The sequence below is a fragment of the Eschrichtius robustus genome, chromosome 1, assembly GCF_028021215.1.
Source record: "Eschrichtius robustus isolate mEscRob2 chromosome 1, mEscRob2.pri, whole genome shotgun sequence".
Classification (NCBI taxonomy): Eukaryota; Metazoa; Chordata; class Mammalia; order Artiodactyla; family Eschrichtiidae; genus Eschrichtius; species Eschrichtius robustus.
In genome coordinates, this window is record NC_090824.1 from 123,642,949 (window position 1) to 123,657,088 (window position 14,140).

General features: G+C 48.0%; 1 protein-coding gene across 1 annotated transcript; it reads right to left on the reverse strand.

Annotated features, from left to right (window-relative positions):
* Window positions 1-11,675: 11,675 nt before the first annotated feature.
* LOC137759805 (C2 calcium-dependent domain-containing protein 4A-like) lies at window positions 11,676-13,146 on the reverse strand. The gene is made up of 2 exons (XM_068536430.1): window positions 13,068-13,146; window positions 11,676-12,876 (listed from the first exon to the last, which is right to left on the reverse strand). Exon 2 carries the CDS (start codon window positions 12,834-12,836, stop codon window positions 11,721-11,723), a length of 1,116 nt encoding a protein of 371 aa, XP_068392531.1. The 5' UTR covers window positions 12,837-12,876; window positions 13,068-13,146; the 3' UTR covers window positions 11,676-11,720.
* Between the last annotated feature and the right edge of the window lie 994 nt (window positions 13,147-14,140).

Consider the following 14,140-nt stretch of genomic DNA (forward strand, 5'->3'; position numbering starts at 1 on the left):
ATAACATAGTTATCCATTACGGAGTGCTTGCTATGTACCAGGCACGATGCCAGGGTCTTTGCATGTATCATCTCTAATTCTCAGTGCAATCCTAAATTAAGTGGGTGTTGTTATTATTAGTAGCCCCACTTTGCAAATGAGAAAACTGAGGCTGATACAAGTTAAGTAAATTACCTGAGGTCACTCAGGTATTAAGTGGATGAGCCTTAATGGGACTCAGATGGTCTGACATCGCTCTGCCTCCATACAAATAGTAGGGAAATGCATAAAAAGAAAGGCAAAATTCTAAGTAGGAATTCTTGGAGTGTTCCTTTAAACAAAACCGTGCCTTTATATTTAAGAGTGTGTACATGTGAACTGGAAGAATTAGGGAGAAGTTTGGCTTGGAGAGGAGAGGACGAAATAAAGTTTGTTAAAGCTGAAGTTTGTGGAAACACTGACGACTGAGGATGAAACAGAAATAGTAAAACATCTTAGGAAGCATAATACAGGAAGGCGTAAAAACAGAATCCATTTTGCAAATATTCAGTTCCCATACAAGCTTCTGGGACCAGATCTTGAGGAGGTGGGAGAGGAGATAAGAAAGCTGACCCAGGGCAACCTTTGTGTGGTCATAGATCCTGCACCAGGCCTTACCTCACAACCCTTGTCCACACCATGCCCTCTTCCCTTGTTCCTCACACCCCAAAACTGAGCGTGCCCTCTCCAGCCCCCAGGAAGTCAGCGTCCCCAAAAGACGGCAACCTCTGTCCCTGCATCCTTGGTCTTGGCCCTGGTCTCAGCCCCCCAGGCACATGCAGGCTACCCCAGGCTATTTCACTAGCCCAGGCCTCCCCATGTCCTGGGTTAAGCTCTATGAAAATCGAACTCTCCACCTGTATTCCCTTCCTTTGTGGTGCCCTCCAGTGTGTGCAAGGAAAGTATCCTGGGAACTGAGTTAAACTCCATCGGGGCCAGTCCTGGGTGCTGTGTTCCCACTTGGGAAGCCCCGAGGCAGAAAGCAGAAGGTAAGAGCATAGACCAGCCCCGCCCCCGGGGGGGCCTTGGAGCTAATCAGCCCTTCAGCATCTTGGCCTCTGCCCCTGTTGGACTCTTCCACTTTGTCTTGCCTTGTAGACATGCCTTCTCTTCCATAAGATTATAAGTTTCTAGAAGGCAGCTCGAAGGAAGTGCTCCATTCTTCTGCACGTTAGTTATTTTACTAATTATTTTCATTTGTCCCCCTTTCAAAGAATGTATCTACTTTTTACTTTTTTTAAAGCATCCTTAAGATATCCATCTTCAGGAAAAATTTCTGGAATGTGGACATATGTTTGATTCCTGGTGTAGTTATAGGACTAATAATCTCAGGGTAAATTGCGCTAGGACGTTCTCTCTAAGCCTTGATTTCTGCAGGATTTACTTTTTCAGGTGAGTGCCTGGAAAAAAGTTGGGAGGTGGGTCAAGTTTGTTTTCAAATGCTCTCTCCTTTGCCAAACCACTGTCCCTGCCGGCAGCAGGCAACCTAGCCCGCGTCTGGAGTCTTCCATAGAGAGTAACTAGGGTTAAGAGCTTGACCTCTCATGCCAGCCTGCCTGGGTTCAAAACCAAGCTCTACCCCTTCCTAGTCGTGTGACCTTGGGCAAGTTACTAGATTCCACTGTCACTCAGTCTGCTCATCTGCAAAGCAGGAACAATAATAGGTTGCCAACGAGCATGAAATATCTGAATAAATTTCAAGCACCTAGAACAATGCCTTGTACTCCGAATGAGTTGATAAATAATACTACTTTTAAAAACTGTGGCCTTCTACCCAAATAAAACCTCCCAAAGCAGTGCCAAGAATTGTCCATCTCTACAGAGTCCTGACCTTCCCACCCCTGATCACACTTTCCTCTCCTTCCTTTCTCACCCTTCCTCCAATCACGCTCTGGCAGTTGGAGAAGGACACAGCGGCTCCAGGGCTGCTGTATTCTGCCCATCAACCCTCCCCTTTTCACATCCCTGTGCACTGGCACCACCCACTCCTTTGTTACTGTCCTCAGCTCCCTCGCTCCCTTGTCTTTCTTTGCTCCCAGGCAGCTCTGGGTAAGGGCTACACCCACCAGCCACAGCTTGGCCTCTCCTGCCAGGCTCACCAGGAAGCTTGCAGCCCATCCCAAAAGGTACCCACCACAGAAGGCTTTCATCCCCAGGGGGTTTGATAAGACCTCAGGACAGGCTTGCTAGCTGGCAGAGGGGAGTCAGGTAAGCTGGAAGCCTGATCCTCTGAAGACAAGGTTGGTTCTGCTCTGGGAGTCTGAGAGATTCCCCAGCACTGCCCTTTTTCTCCTACTCAGAGAATCTCACTTCCAGAGGTAAAAGTTTTGGCCTTTGCCAAGCGGGAGAGAGTCCAAGGCCTCCTTGCTCAGATGCTGGGGAGAAACTAGATCATCCCAGTGCATGAGATCCCTCATCACTGATTTTTTTTCTCCTTGCTTTGAGGAGGGCACAGCCCAGGACACCCCAAAGGGGAAAATGTTCTCTATCTCTTCAGCACACCCCTCCATAGATGAAAATCTGCCCCACACCCAGCTCAGGGCTTTGTCCAGTGACAGCGTCTCTTCTCCCGGCGTTGTTTCCCATCCCCATCCAGCGCCTGAGGTCCTGATGCAGATGGTGTGGGGAGCACACAGGGGTTCTCTCCCCACACTCTATTCTCCCAAAGGCAGGCACATGAACCCACGTGATTGACACCCGTAGTCCCTGGTGATCACTCCAGGGCCAGGGACTTGACGGGATATGCAGAGTCAGCCTCAGCATCTCCACAGCAGGCTGGGATCAGGCAGAGCACGCCCAGAGGTACCAGAGTCAGAGGATGGGGGGATACATCAGGACAGGGCTGGGCGCCAAAACACAAGTCCACCGTGGGAAAAGTCAGCCAGGAGAGCTGAGCTTCTAGACTTCCAGCTAAGAAGGAGGTCCCACTGTGACTCTCAGTCTGCAGACGTCCTTTCATTTCAGCCCTGGTATAACGGGAACAATCTGACAGGTGCTCGGAATAGGCGAGTACTTTACATATTAATTGATATAATCCTCCCAAGAAGTCTCCAGAGTAGGTGATATTACATCTCTATTTCAAAATGAGGAAACCGAGGCACAGGGAAAAAAGTAAATCTCTGAAGGTCACATGGCCTTCTTATAAGTAGAAGAGAGATGGTTGAAATCCAAAATCCATGCTCTTAACCACTACCTTGTACAACCTGGCTCAGAGGCCCAGCTCTGCAGTTGCCTCGCTTGCAAATCTAGGCTTTTATTTCTGAGGCTTAGTTATCTCTTCACACCCATACTTCATAGTTTGTTGTGAGAATTAAATAAATCTCAGCATGTAAAGTCCTCAGCACGATGCCTTACTGGTAAACACAACCAATGTGAGCTATCAACAACATCGTCATCATTACTAAGTGCCAAATGCCCACAGGTCCATGTTGCCAGGTTTGCCTGTTTCCCTGCACTAAGGTAGGCCTCTGACAGCTCACAGTTTCTCCCAAGCTGCCTCCACCTTAGTTTTCAGGCTATTATGAACGTAAGTAGAGCTGAGGCTTAGCAAGATTAAGTACATTGTTCAAGATCATTCTTTCAGGTTCTAAGACAGATCTCTAAAATCGAGTGGAGTGCTTTAACTGTTTTTTTATTAATAATTTTTTTTGTGGACGTACAGTTGATTTAATTGTTTTTTAATTAAAAACTCAGCTTTGAAAAAGTATTATGAATAAAGAAAAGCATGACCACAATGCCACTTTCCTCATAGCAGTGATATTCATGTTATGCATTACTCACCAAGTTTTGTCCATCTCTGCAAAGACTGACTTGTCTCCTGATTCACTGCCTCCGTGGGAGCAGCTGAGAGCACTGCTCACCGCAGTGTTGGGTTGGCCCAGAAAGACTCCCGGAGGATTCTAGAGTGACCACGGAATAAACCCAGAATGACTCCAGTTTGACCCTGGGAGAAAAAAGTATAATCAAACATGGATATATAATTGAGTCAAGCAAGCGTCCCTTTAGAGACAAATCAGTCTCTTTGAGCCGTTAATTTTAAAAGTATTTTAATTAATTTATGTTTTGACAAATAAGAATTGTATATATCTAAGGTATATAAGGTGATTTTTTTTTTTTTTAATTTGGCCACACCGTGTGGCAGGTGGGATCTTAGTTCCCCGACCAGTGATCGAACCCGGGCCCCAGCACTGAAAGCCCCAAGTCCTAACCACTAGACCGCCAGGGAATTCCCTATAAGGTGATGTTTTGATATGTGTATGCATTGTGCAGTAATTACCACAATCAAACTAATTAACATACCTATCACCTCCCACAGTCATTGTGTGTGTGTGTGTTTGTGTGTGTGTGGTGAAACCACTTGAGATCTACTCTCTTCCCAAATTTCTAGTGTGTAATATATTACTGCTAACTGCAGTCACCATGCTGTACATTAGGATTTCAGAATTTATTCATCTTATAACTGAAAGTTGTACCCTATGATCAATATCTCTGAGCCATTATCATTTTTTAAAATAAATTTATTTATTTACTTTTGGCTGCGTTGGGTCTTTGTTGCTGCGCACGGGCTTTCTCTAGTTGCAGCGAGTGGGGGCTACTCTTCGTTGTGGTGCGCAGGCTTCTCATTGCGGTGGCTTCTCTTGTTGCGAAGCACGGGCTCTAGGCACGTGGGCTCAGTAGTTGTGGCTCGCGGGCTCTAGAGCGCAGGCTCAGTAGTTGTGGCGCACGGGCTTAGTTGTTCCGCGGCATGTGGGATCTTCCCGGACCAGGGATCGAACCCGTGTCCCCTGCATTGGCAGGTGGATTCTTAACCACTGCACCACCAGGGAAGCCCCTGAGCCATTATTTTTTTAATCTGAACTACACTGTAGCCAAAGGCTCTATGTGAACTGCTAAAATTATGTAAGCATATAATCCAGTGATATATTTATTAATGTATTCAGTAACTCAAAACCAAAGTTAAAATATGAACTTTAATTCTCTTTCTTTCTTTTTTCCCCTGTATTATTAACCAACCATATCAAGTCTGTTTCTTTTGGTGGGGGGGGGGGGTTGCTTTCTGTTTTTTTGGGTAGTTTTGTTGTTTACCCGAAGCTCCATGTGATCTTTCTCCATTCTAGCCTTCTTTAATTTAGTCACCAAATGCCCAGCACTGAAACATTTCATCTGTACTCATTGCAGGCTTACCTCCTGCACATACAGCTGGGTTGGGGGGTGTTGGTAGGAACATATAAAGACGTATAAGAAGTGGACCCTGATTCAAGGAGCTTACAATTCCACTGCAACACGGTGGTAATAATAAGATGACCTGGGACTGATTCCTGGCTCCCTCACTTACTCACTGGGTCTGCAGGAGTAATTACTACAATTCTTTACCTGTAAAATAGGGCAAATAGCAATAATAATAATAGTACCTACACCTGACTTAAAGGGTTGCTGTTCGGATCAAAAGGAATAAATTCTGTGAAAGTACTTTACAGACTAGAAAGTGATATTCAGAAAATTATTATTATTATTCATACAAAATGTTTTCACAACTCAAAACAGCACCTCTCAGGTTTTTGTCACTTTGAAAGTCGAATTTTCCAAGATTATCCTTTCAGAGATCTGTTTCCTACAAGATGTGATGCATGCAATTCAGGCAAGCTGCTGCCAGGTGCAGTCTTACCTGAAAAGTATTTGCTATTTTGACAGCCATTTTGATGTGGGCATGTTTTGACCTGGCCCACAAAACAAATCTTTAAGCTTCTAGATGTTTTTTTTTTAGTGACCAATCAATGCATGAAATATACATACTTACCCCATCCTTGAGTCTTGCTCTATCCCTCACCTCACTCCATCGCTGACTTCCTGGGTTAGAAATCAAGGATACAAGTGCGGTCCACAATGGGTAGGAGACGGGAAATAAGGTGAGCTCAGGTTCTCGTGAAGGCTCCAGTCAAGGCTCTTTTTTGATTCAGTGACAGAAAGTCCAGTTCAAACCCAGCTCAACTGAAAAGAGATTAGGGTAACCCGACTACAGTCACAGTTAGCTTCAGAATGCAAGTGATGTCGCTGGGACACTGAGTCTCTCCATTTATCACTCTGCTCTTCTCCATGTTGGCTTTGCTTCCTTGGGTTCCATGTACTGGCAAGATAGCAAACAAGAGCTCCAGGACTGCACCCGTCAGGTTCAAATTCGGCAGAAAAGTTTGTCTCTTCCGCAATACAACTACTGGATCTGAATCTCACTGAACCGAACGTGAATCTCACTGGATCACAATTACATCCTTGAACCAATCACTGCGGCCAAGAGTATGAAATATTCTCATTGGCCAGGCCTGAGTTAGACCCGTCCCTGAAACGATACGGAATCGCTATCATCTGAAACGTATCAACTGAGAGAACTGATAGAGTGATTCCACTGAAGAAAATCAAGATGTTGCTGCTACAAGGAGTAATTACTTACCAGGTGATCAAGACCAGTAAATATCCATTACTGATTCAAATAAGGGACAGAGTGCTCATTAGAAGAGAATGGCCAGGGACCACTTGTCAGACAAGTCACAAGTATGAGGTCTCATACAATTACCGTGTTTAGCAGCCTCACAAAGGGTCAACATTTACACTAAGTATCTGCTCATTCTCTAGGAATTCATCTGCTCATTTTCGAATTCTTCAATTTCTCTATTAAAGATCAAATTCATTTCTTTCAAGGAATAGATAGATTTACCTCCCTAGTGACAGTACTTGGTCTCCTTGATAATTGAAAATCTACAGTACTGGTCTTCAAAATGTATTCTATGCACCCTAGGGCAGCGGTCCCCAACCTTTTTGGCACCAGGGACTGGTTTCCTGCAAGACTATATTTCCACGGACCGGGCTGGGGGCTGGGGGGTGGGGTGGGGGGACGGGTCAGGCGGGAATGCGAGCGATGGGGAGGGGGAGAGGCAGATGAACCTTTGCTCGCTCGCCTGCCACTCACCTCCTGCCGTGCGGCCCAGTTCCTAACAGGCCGGTATCCATCCATCTGTGTGGCCCAGGGGTTGGGGACCCCTGCCCTAGGGGCATGATAATCCATTGCAGGGAAGAAGATAGCAATACACTTGTTTATATTTTCATCCTAAAAACAAGAAATAAAGTTTTACCAACATGAACTGTAAGCACGGTCACTGGTGCCTGGCGTTGGTCCAGGTGTCAGAGGTTCTCAGGAAAGAACACGGGTTCTGTTGTGACCACCTAGAGGGGTGGGATAGGGAGGGTGGGAGGGAGGGAGATGCAAGAGGGAAGAGATATGGGAACATATGTATATGTATAACTGATTCACTTTGTTATAAAGCAGAAACTAACACACCATTGTAAAGTAATTATACTCCAATGAAGATGTTTAAAATAAAATAAAAAAATAAAAAAAATTTAAAAATTAAAAAAAAAAGAGAGGTGAGAGTATATTACAGACTTGATTAGATTTCTAAGGTATATTATGTGAAAAATAAGTCTTAGTACCGTTTTTGCAACTGTTCTGTAAACGTGAAATTATTTCAAAATAAAAATTAAAAATTTGATGATGGTGAAGAGGCAGTGTAGAGCAGCTTAAGCAGGTGAAGATAGGGTAGCTCCAGCCCGGGGACCAGGAGGAGGAACAGACAAGGGTCCTGAGTGCTGTGAGGACAGTGTTGACAAACGAGGCACCATCTCCTGACAGACAGGTGAAGACAGGAGACACTGGTTCTTTTTTTAAATCGAGTTGTTATCAATCTGCAAACTAAATCCAATTCTTTCTGCCAAGTAAAGTATGGATTTTCCCTGTCAGAACAAACACTACTGTCTGAGCACCCGGGGATGTTTATCAAGGCCTTGATGTTCACAGATGATGAAAACCTCCTCATGGTAATGGCTGGATTTTAGAAGCACGCATCAGCTGAGCTGCAGTTCCCCTCTCAGGAACACGGCAGATGGAGTCTGAAGGGCATAATCAGTGGAAAGGAAAGATGCAATTCTTTGTGTTTGTGTCATTTAGTGCAGCCACCCAGACAAGTTCTCAGTAGCCTGCCCTTTGTACAGACTTAAGACTAGAACCACAGGTGAGCATAAAGCCATTCGGCAAAATGATATTCATCTGCATGCGCTAAAGAAGGGTGTTCACATCATATTTGAAAACAGAAGGGCACCTCCCCTGTTAATATGAAGCTTGCTGGGACTAAATGCAATTCTCTTCTTTAACCCTGGCCATCTTCATACCCGATATTTTAGAAAGGACAAAACCTTGGTTCAAAGAAGTTAAACATTTGCCCCAAGATCATACAGTTAGTTGGCAGCAGAGCCAAGATTTGAAGCTATGTCTTTCCGGCGTCAGACTTTCTGCTCCTTCTTAAACTCCCACATCATTTCCCATCTTACTTCCTAACGGGAAGAAGCACGGGCCTCAGCAGACGCTGACCTCATACTCAGCTACAGATGCAATTTGCGCTAATAAAATACATGGAGAAGTTCGCTGGGGTTTTCCAGGGAAATTCTTTCTCGGTCTTACGGGAATGTTTGTAGAAGCAAGGTCTTCTCTCCAGCCTGGTCTCTGATGAGAAACTGTAGGGGTAGGACATCCTAGGACTACAAGTGTGAGCCACCCCAGGATGGAATGATGCATAGATGGAGTAATGGAAAAAAGATGTGCATCAGGAATGTGGGTTCTTCATCCTGCTTCTACTTACTTGTGTTCTGGACCCTCTCTTGCTTTTCCAAAGACTGTGCTCCCATAATTATTGCTGGTTTTCTTTCGCTTCATTATCAATGTCTCCCTCCATTCTGGATATTCCAAACGTGTTGGATTCTTTCATATTAAAACAAAATGATTATCCTTTGACTCTGTATTCTCTTCCCACTACAGCCATTTTTCTCTCCTTCCCTCTTCCAAAACTTTGTACTCTCTCACCTCCCACTCATGTTTTAACCCATTCTAGTCTGGTTCCTGATGTCACTCTTCTCCTAGACCTGTTCCTGTCAAGTTCATCACTGACATTCACCTTCCCAAAGCCAGTGGGCATTTCTCTGTTCTCATTTATCTAGACTTCCCAGCAGGATGTAAATGCGTTGAACATCCCCTCTTTCTTGGAATATGTTCCTATCTTGGCTTCCAGGACTCCACACTACCCTGGCCTCTCCCCTACCTCACTGGCTGCTGCTTCTCTGTCCCCTAGACTGACTTTTCCTCCTCTATTAAATTTCTAAATGTTGGACTGTCTCAAGGCTTTGTCCTAGGTCCTCTACTCTCCTCTACTTATTCCATCTCTTCCTATATTCATTCAACACTAAATCAATACTTATCGAGTATCTACTATATGCCAGACTCTGTTCTAGGCACTGGAAATAGAGCAATGAATAAACAAACAAATCCCTGCCTTTATAAAGCATATATTCTAGTGGAAGAGAAAATAAACAAAAAACGACAAGAAGTGTATAATATAATATAACGTCCAGTAGTTATAAGTGATAGGGAGAAGAATAAAGCAGTGCCAGTGACAATGATGCTTTTTAAAAATAGGATGGCCAGGGGAGGATGTGATAAGGAGGTAACATTTACATCTGAGGAAAGTGGAGTGTGAGAGAGAGAAGTTAAAGATGATTCCAGGTTTTTTGTTTGAGTGAAAGAAAGAATGATGGTGCCATTTATTGAAATAAGGAAGCCTAGGGGAGGAAGGGATTTGGGAGGGGAAAATCTAGAATTCTGATTTGGATGCATCGATGGGTCATAGGGACACATTAAGTGGTTATTTGGATAGATTAAGTTCCTCGTGTGGATGATTCCTTCCTCAGGTCTTAGAGAGACCTTTCCTGACCACTCTGTCTCTGAGAACATCCTACCGGCCACCTCCCTAGCCCACAGAATCTCTAGCACCTTCCTTAGTTTATTGTCTTCATTATAGTCACCTCAATCTGTAATAACAAAACATGGCTATTGTTTGGCTACCCTCACAAAAGTTAAGTCCTGGGGGGAACAGGAATGTTGTTTGCCTTGTTCGTAGCTTTATCCCCAGGCCTTAGTACTGTGCTTGTCACAAGGGAAGAACTCAACAACTAATTGTTGAATGAAAAAACAAAGGGTAGGTCAGTCCTCTGGAGAAGTCAGGACAACTTCGTTCTTGTCTGAGCCCAGCCAGTCACTAGATACGTGGCTTCGGACCAGTCACTTCTGTGGTATTTTCTCAGTTTTGGAAGTCGTTTGATTAGATGATTTCTAAGGGCTAATTTGTCCACTTTGAAATTATGTTTAAAATCCAGGATTTTTATTTATTTACTCCAACCAAATTTGTACCCGGAACTTCATTCTGGTAATAACAATGCTGAAGGGCTTTTTGATGTAGCATGAGTGCAAACTACTGCTTCTGGGGAAATTCGCCACAGAGATCCTGAAGGGTCTGTAATCCCACCCTGGGCCGCCCGAAGTCCTCAGTCTCAGGTAGCCATCCATTCTGTTAGCCTCCAAGACCAGGGAGAAACAATTGGAAAGGAAGGAAAATAAGTGAAGGAGTTCATTTTCTGGAACATTATTGAGCACCAGCTCACTAGCCCAGTTCAAGCCTTTTCAGGGATGCTAGCATATTTCACATGTATTTAAGGGTTATTTGGGTATTAAGGCATATCTTCACAAAACCAGGTGAGGAAGGTATCAATACCCCCCTTTTCACTGATGTAGGAAATGAGGTTCAGGGAGATGAACTGATTTGCCATGGTTCAGACAAGTGACAAGTGGCAGATAAAAGATTGGAATCTATATCTCCCCCCACCCTCCTTGTGCTCTCCACCACATCATAGATGCCTCTAATAAAGGGCATACCCCCTTGGGTATAATCAGTTTCCAGTGGACTCAGGTCTATTTGTTGAATCAACAAATGAAAATAAGTTGGATTAAGAAACACTCTCTCATAACCCCGTGTTCAAAAAACTGACAGTTTACGTTTCAACTCATCTGGGAAATCCTATTGCAAAGTCATTAATTACTATGTACATATACACAGCTGGGTAGAAATAAAGCCACAAAAAAATATCACCTTGTTTACAGAGATAGGAATGATTTCCCTTCTGAAATAGCAAGATTTCCCAGGGCTCCTTCTGGAGAAGGTAGAGGGAGAGGCCAGGAATATCTACTCCCCACATACAATCCACTGGAAGATCTTTCACTTCCTTTGTTTTCTTTTTCCTCTGCAATTTTTGAGGACTTCACTTTCAAAAGAATCTTGTTCTTTCTTCATGGGAAAGGAATTCTTTTCCCACCAAGGTATCCGTGTTACAGAAGGTTCCCACCCTGATGTGCGTCTGCACGAATGAGGATATGAATCCACACCACATCAAATATGGAAAGCTGTCTATACGCATCTGAGCGTTGGGCATGATTCTGAAGGAATAACATTTTTTTAAACCCATAAGCCGTTTGGCATTGATATAAATCAGGAATGGGAAGACAACGCAGATGGGGTGTACTTCTTTCTTCTCTCTTTCAGACACAAGCCAACCTTTTTATGTAAAAAATGGTCTGGAAAAAAGGATTGAGTGTTTTGAATAGAGGGCGTCATTATTTTATCCTTCCCTACCAATAAACGATGACAAAAGCAGATACCTAAGAACTAAAACGGCAACAAAGCGAGAACGTGATTAGAAAAACGAATAAATAACATTTATTTGGTACAAAGCGGCTGGCAGTGTTCGAGAGGCCCCAGGGGCAGGGCGCGCCCTCAGAGGAGCAGGAGGGGGCCCAGCAGCAGCTCGCCCTGGCCCAGCAGGCGGCCCCGCTCCAGCCCGCGGCCCCGGTTCTCGGCCTTGACGCGCACGGCCAGGCGGCGCACCTCGTCCTCCGAGAGCCCGTCCAAGCACAAGTCCTGCTCCAAGACCGCCCGGCGGCTCCGCCGGACCACGGCGCCCCGCGGCCGGCGCGTCTGACCCGGCGGCTGCAGGACGAAGCTGACGCGGCAGCCGACGGGGGCGCGGGGCTCGGCGGCCCCTCCGGCCGGGCCCTCGGCGCGGAGCAGCCGGACGCGGAGGCGCCCGCTGTCCCGACTGTACTCGACGGCCAGGCGCAGGGCGCCGCCGGTGCGGTCCAGAGTCACGGTGCCCTCGGCCTCCAGGCGCTCGGGCCGCGGGTCGGGGGGCGGCGGAGGGGACGTGGCGGGGGCCCGGGCCGGGGACCAGGAGCCGGCGCGGCGCCCTTCGTCGTCGTCATCATCCCCGTCCCCGCTGGAGACGGAGCGGGCGCGGGCCAGGCCTCGGCTCCTCCCGGCCCGCAGTGCGCGGCGCAGTAGCCCCTCGGGAGCACGCAGGAGGCGGCGGCCGCGGGGCCGCGGGGCGAGCGCATCCGGGGGCGGGCGGGGGCTGCCGCGGGCCGCAGGAGGCGCAGCAGGGGCTCTTCCCGGGGGCGCAAGGGGGGCGTCTCCGCCGCCGCCGCCGTAGGTGCGGGCCCGGGGGCGGGGCGCGGGCAGGAGCGGGGCGGTCCCCGGGCCCCCGAGGAAGAGCGACTCCTTGCGGCGGGTGTGCGGGCTCTCGAGCAGCGCGCAGAAGCCGTAGGCGGTGCGCGCCCGGGGCAGGTGCGGCAGCGAGAGCGCGGCCTGCGAGCGTGGGTCCCAGTCCGTGCGCCCCGCGCCGTCGTAGGCTCCTCGAGACCAAAGGTCCGGCTCTGCAGCGCACCGCCGGGGCAGGGCGACGGCCGGGGGCGAGGACACGGCCGAGCAGGGCGCGGGCAGCCGCGGCGGGATACAGAACTCGGGGATGCGGTCCGGCGTGAGCACATTGGAGAAGGCAGGCTCCAGAGCCGCGCGGCCCGCGGCCGAAGCGCGGAGTTTCCCGAGGAGCCGCATCCTCTGAGGCTGGGGCTGGGAGTGGGGGGAAGAAGCGCTCCTGCGAGGGAGAGAAGCGTCTGAGTTTGGACGCCCGGGGCCTCTCGGGAGTGGCTGGGCCCCTCCCCGGAACCCTCTGGGTGTGCCAATGCGCCTACGACCCCCCCAGTCCGGGCCGAGCTCTCGTGCGCCCACAAAGCCACCCGCCTTCCATTCATTGGTACTAAATAAACGAAGAAGTAGAAATCAGACCTTTGCCTCTTCTTCAGTCCCTCTGGTTCCTGAGTTACAAGTTCAGTGCACGTCGCCTTGCAGTCCAGGCCGGCGCTCCAGCTTCAGCACTGTGGCCTCGAGACGAGCGCTCCTCTCTTATATCGGAGCCTGAGCCCCGCCCAGCTGGCCTGGAGCCCAACCCTTGGAGTCGCTGGACGGCCCGCCCTCCCGGCCGCCCCTTCTCGCCAGCGCCGGGCCCTGTTGCGGGGGCTCTCGTGGGAGCGAAGCTGTGGCGAGAGCCGGCACACTCTGCTCAGCCCTGGGACCTGCATCCGCTGTGCGTGCAGGGAACCGCCCGTGAAAGGTTGCCGGTGGAGGGGGGCTGCCTCGTCGGCCTGCCAGGGGAGAATTGGCGGTTGAAAATGTTGGAGGTTTCTTGGAGAAGGTGCAGCTGGATACGGAAACAAGAATTTCCCTTTTGCTGGGAGCTAAATCCTGCCCCCACCCCCACCACCCGGAGGTGACCTACACGCACTAGCGTCTTCTGTTTTACTGCTCCCACGAACCTGCAGTGTGTAGACACATATAGTTCCCATGGTACTCGTGTACTTATTTATGCGCCTGTCTCCCTCGGCTAGACAGTGGCCTTCTTAATAGTATAGGGCCTGGCTCAGTCAGTGCCATATATATTGGTGGAGTGGGTAAATTAATGTACGCAAAAATTTCTGAATGACTACAGGCTCTGCCTATCATCTTGATGGTCACAAAAGGTGGGGTTTCCGGCTCACGCCCTAAAAATGACACTTGGTATTTCCAAAGCTACCCCTTTCTCTCTGCTCCAGCATGGAGGTATCCAGCTAGAAAGCACGTCATAGAAAACCCAGGTTGCCTCTCTCCCCACCCCTGACCCCAACCTTCATTTTCCAAGATGAGAAAACTGAAGTCCAGTGGGACCTGAGGAAATTCCATAACAGTTCAATAGAGCTAGTTAATGGCAGAAGCTGGAACTAGCAATTTCCTGTCTATTTGGCTTTGTATGTGATGCTTCCTGTTATCTGAAATGCCCTCCTCTGCTTTTTTTCTCTATAGGAACTCCTTTTTTTTTAGTTCAG

What these genes read in the sequence shown, in the direction of transcription:
- LOC137759805 (XM_068536430.1), bottom strand. Translation starts at nt 12,836, where the DNA reads ATGCGGCTCCTCGGGAAACTCCGCGCTTCGGCCGCGGGCCGCGCGGCT.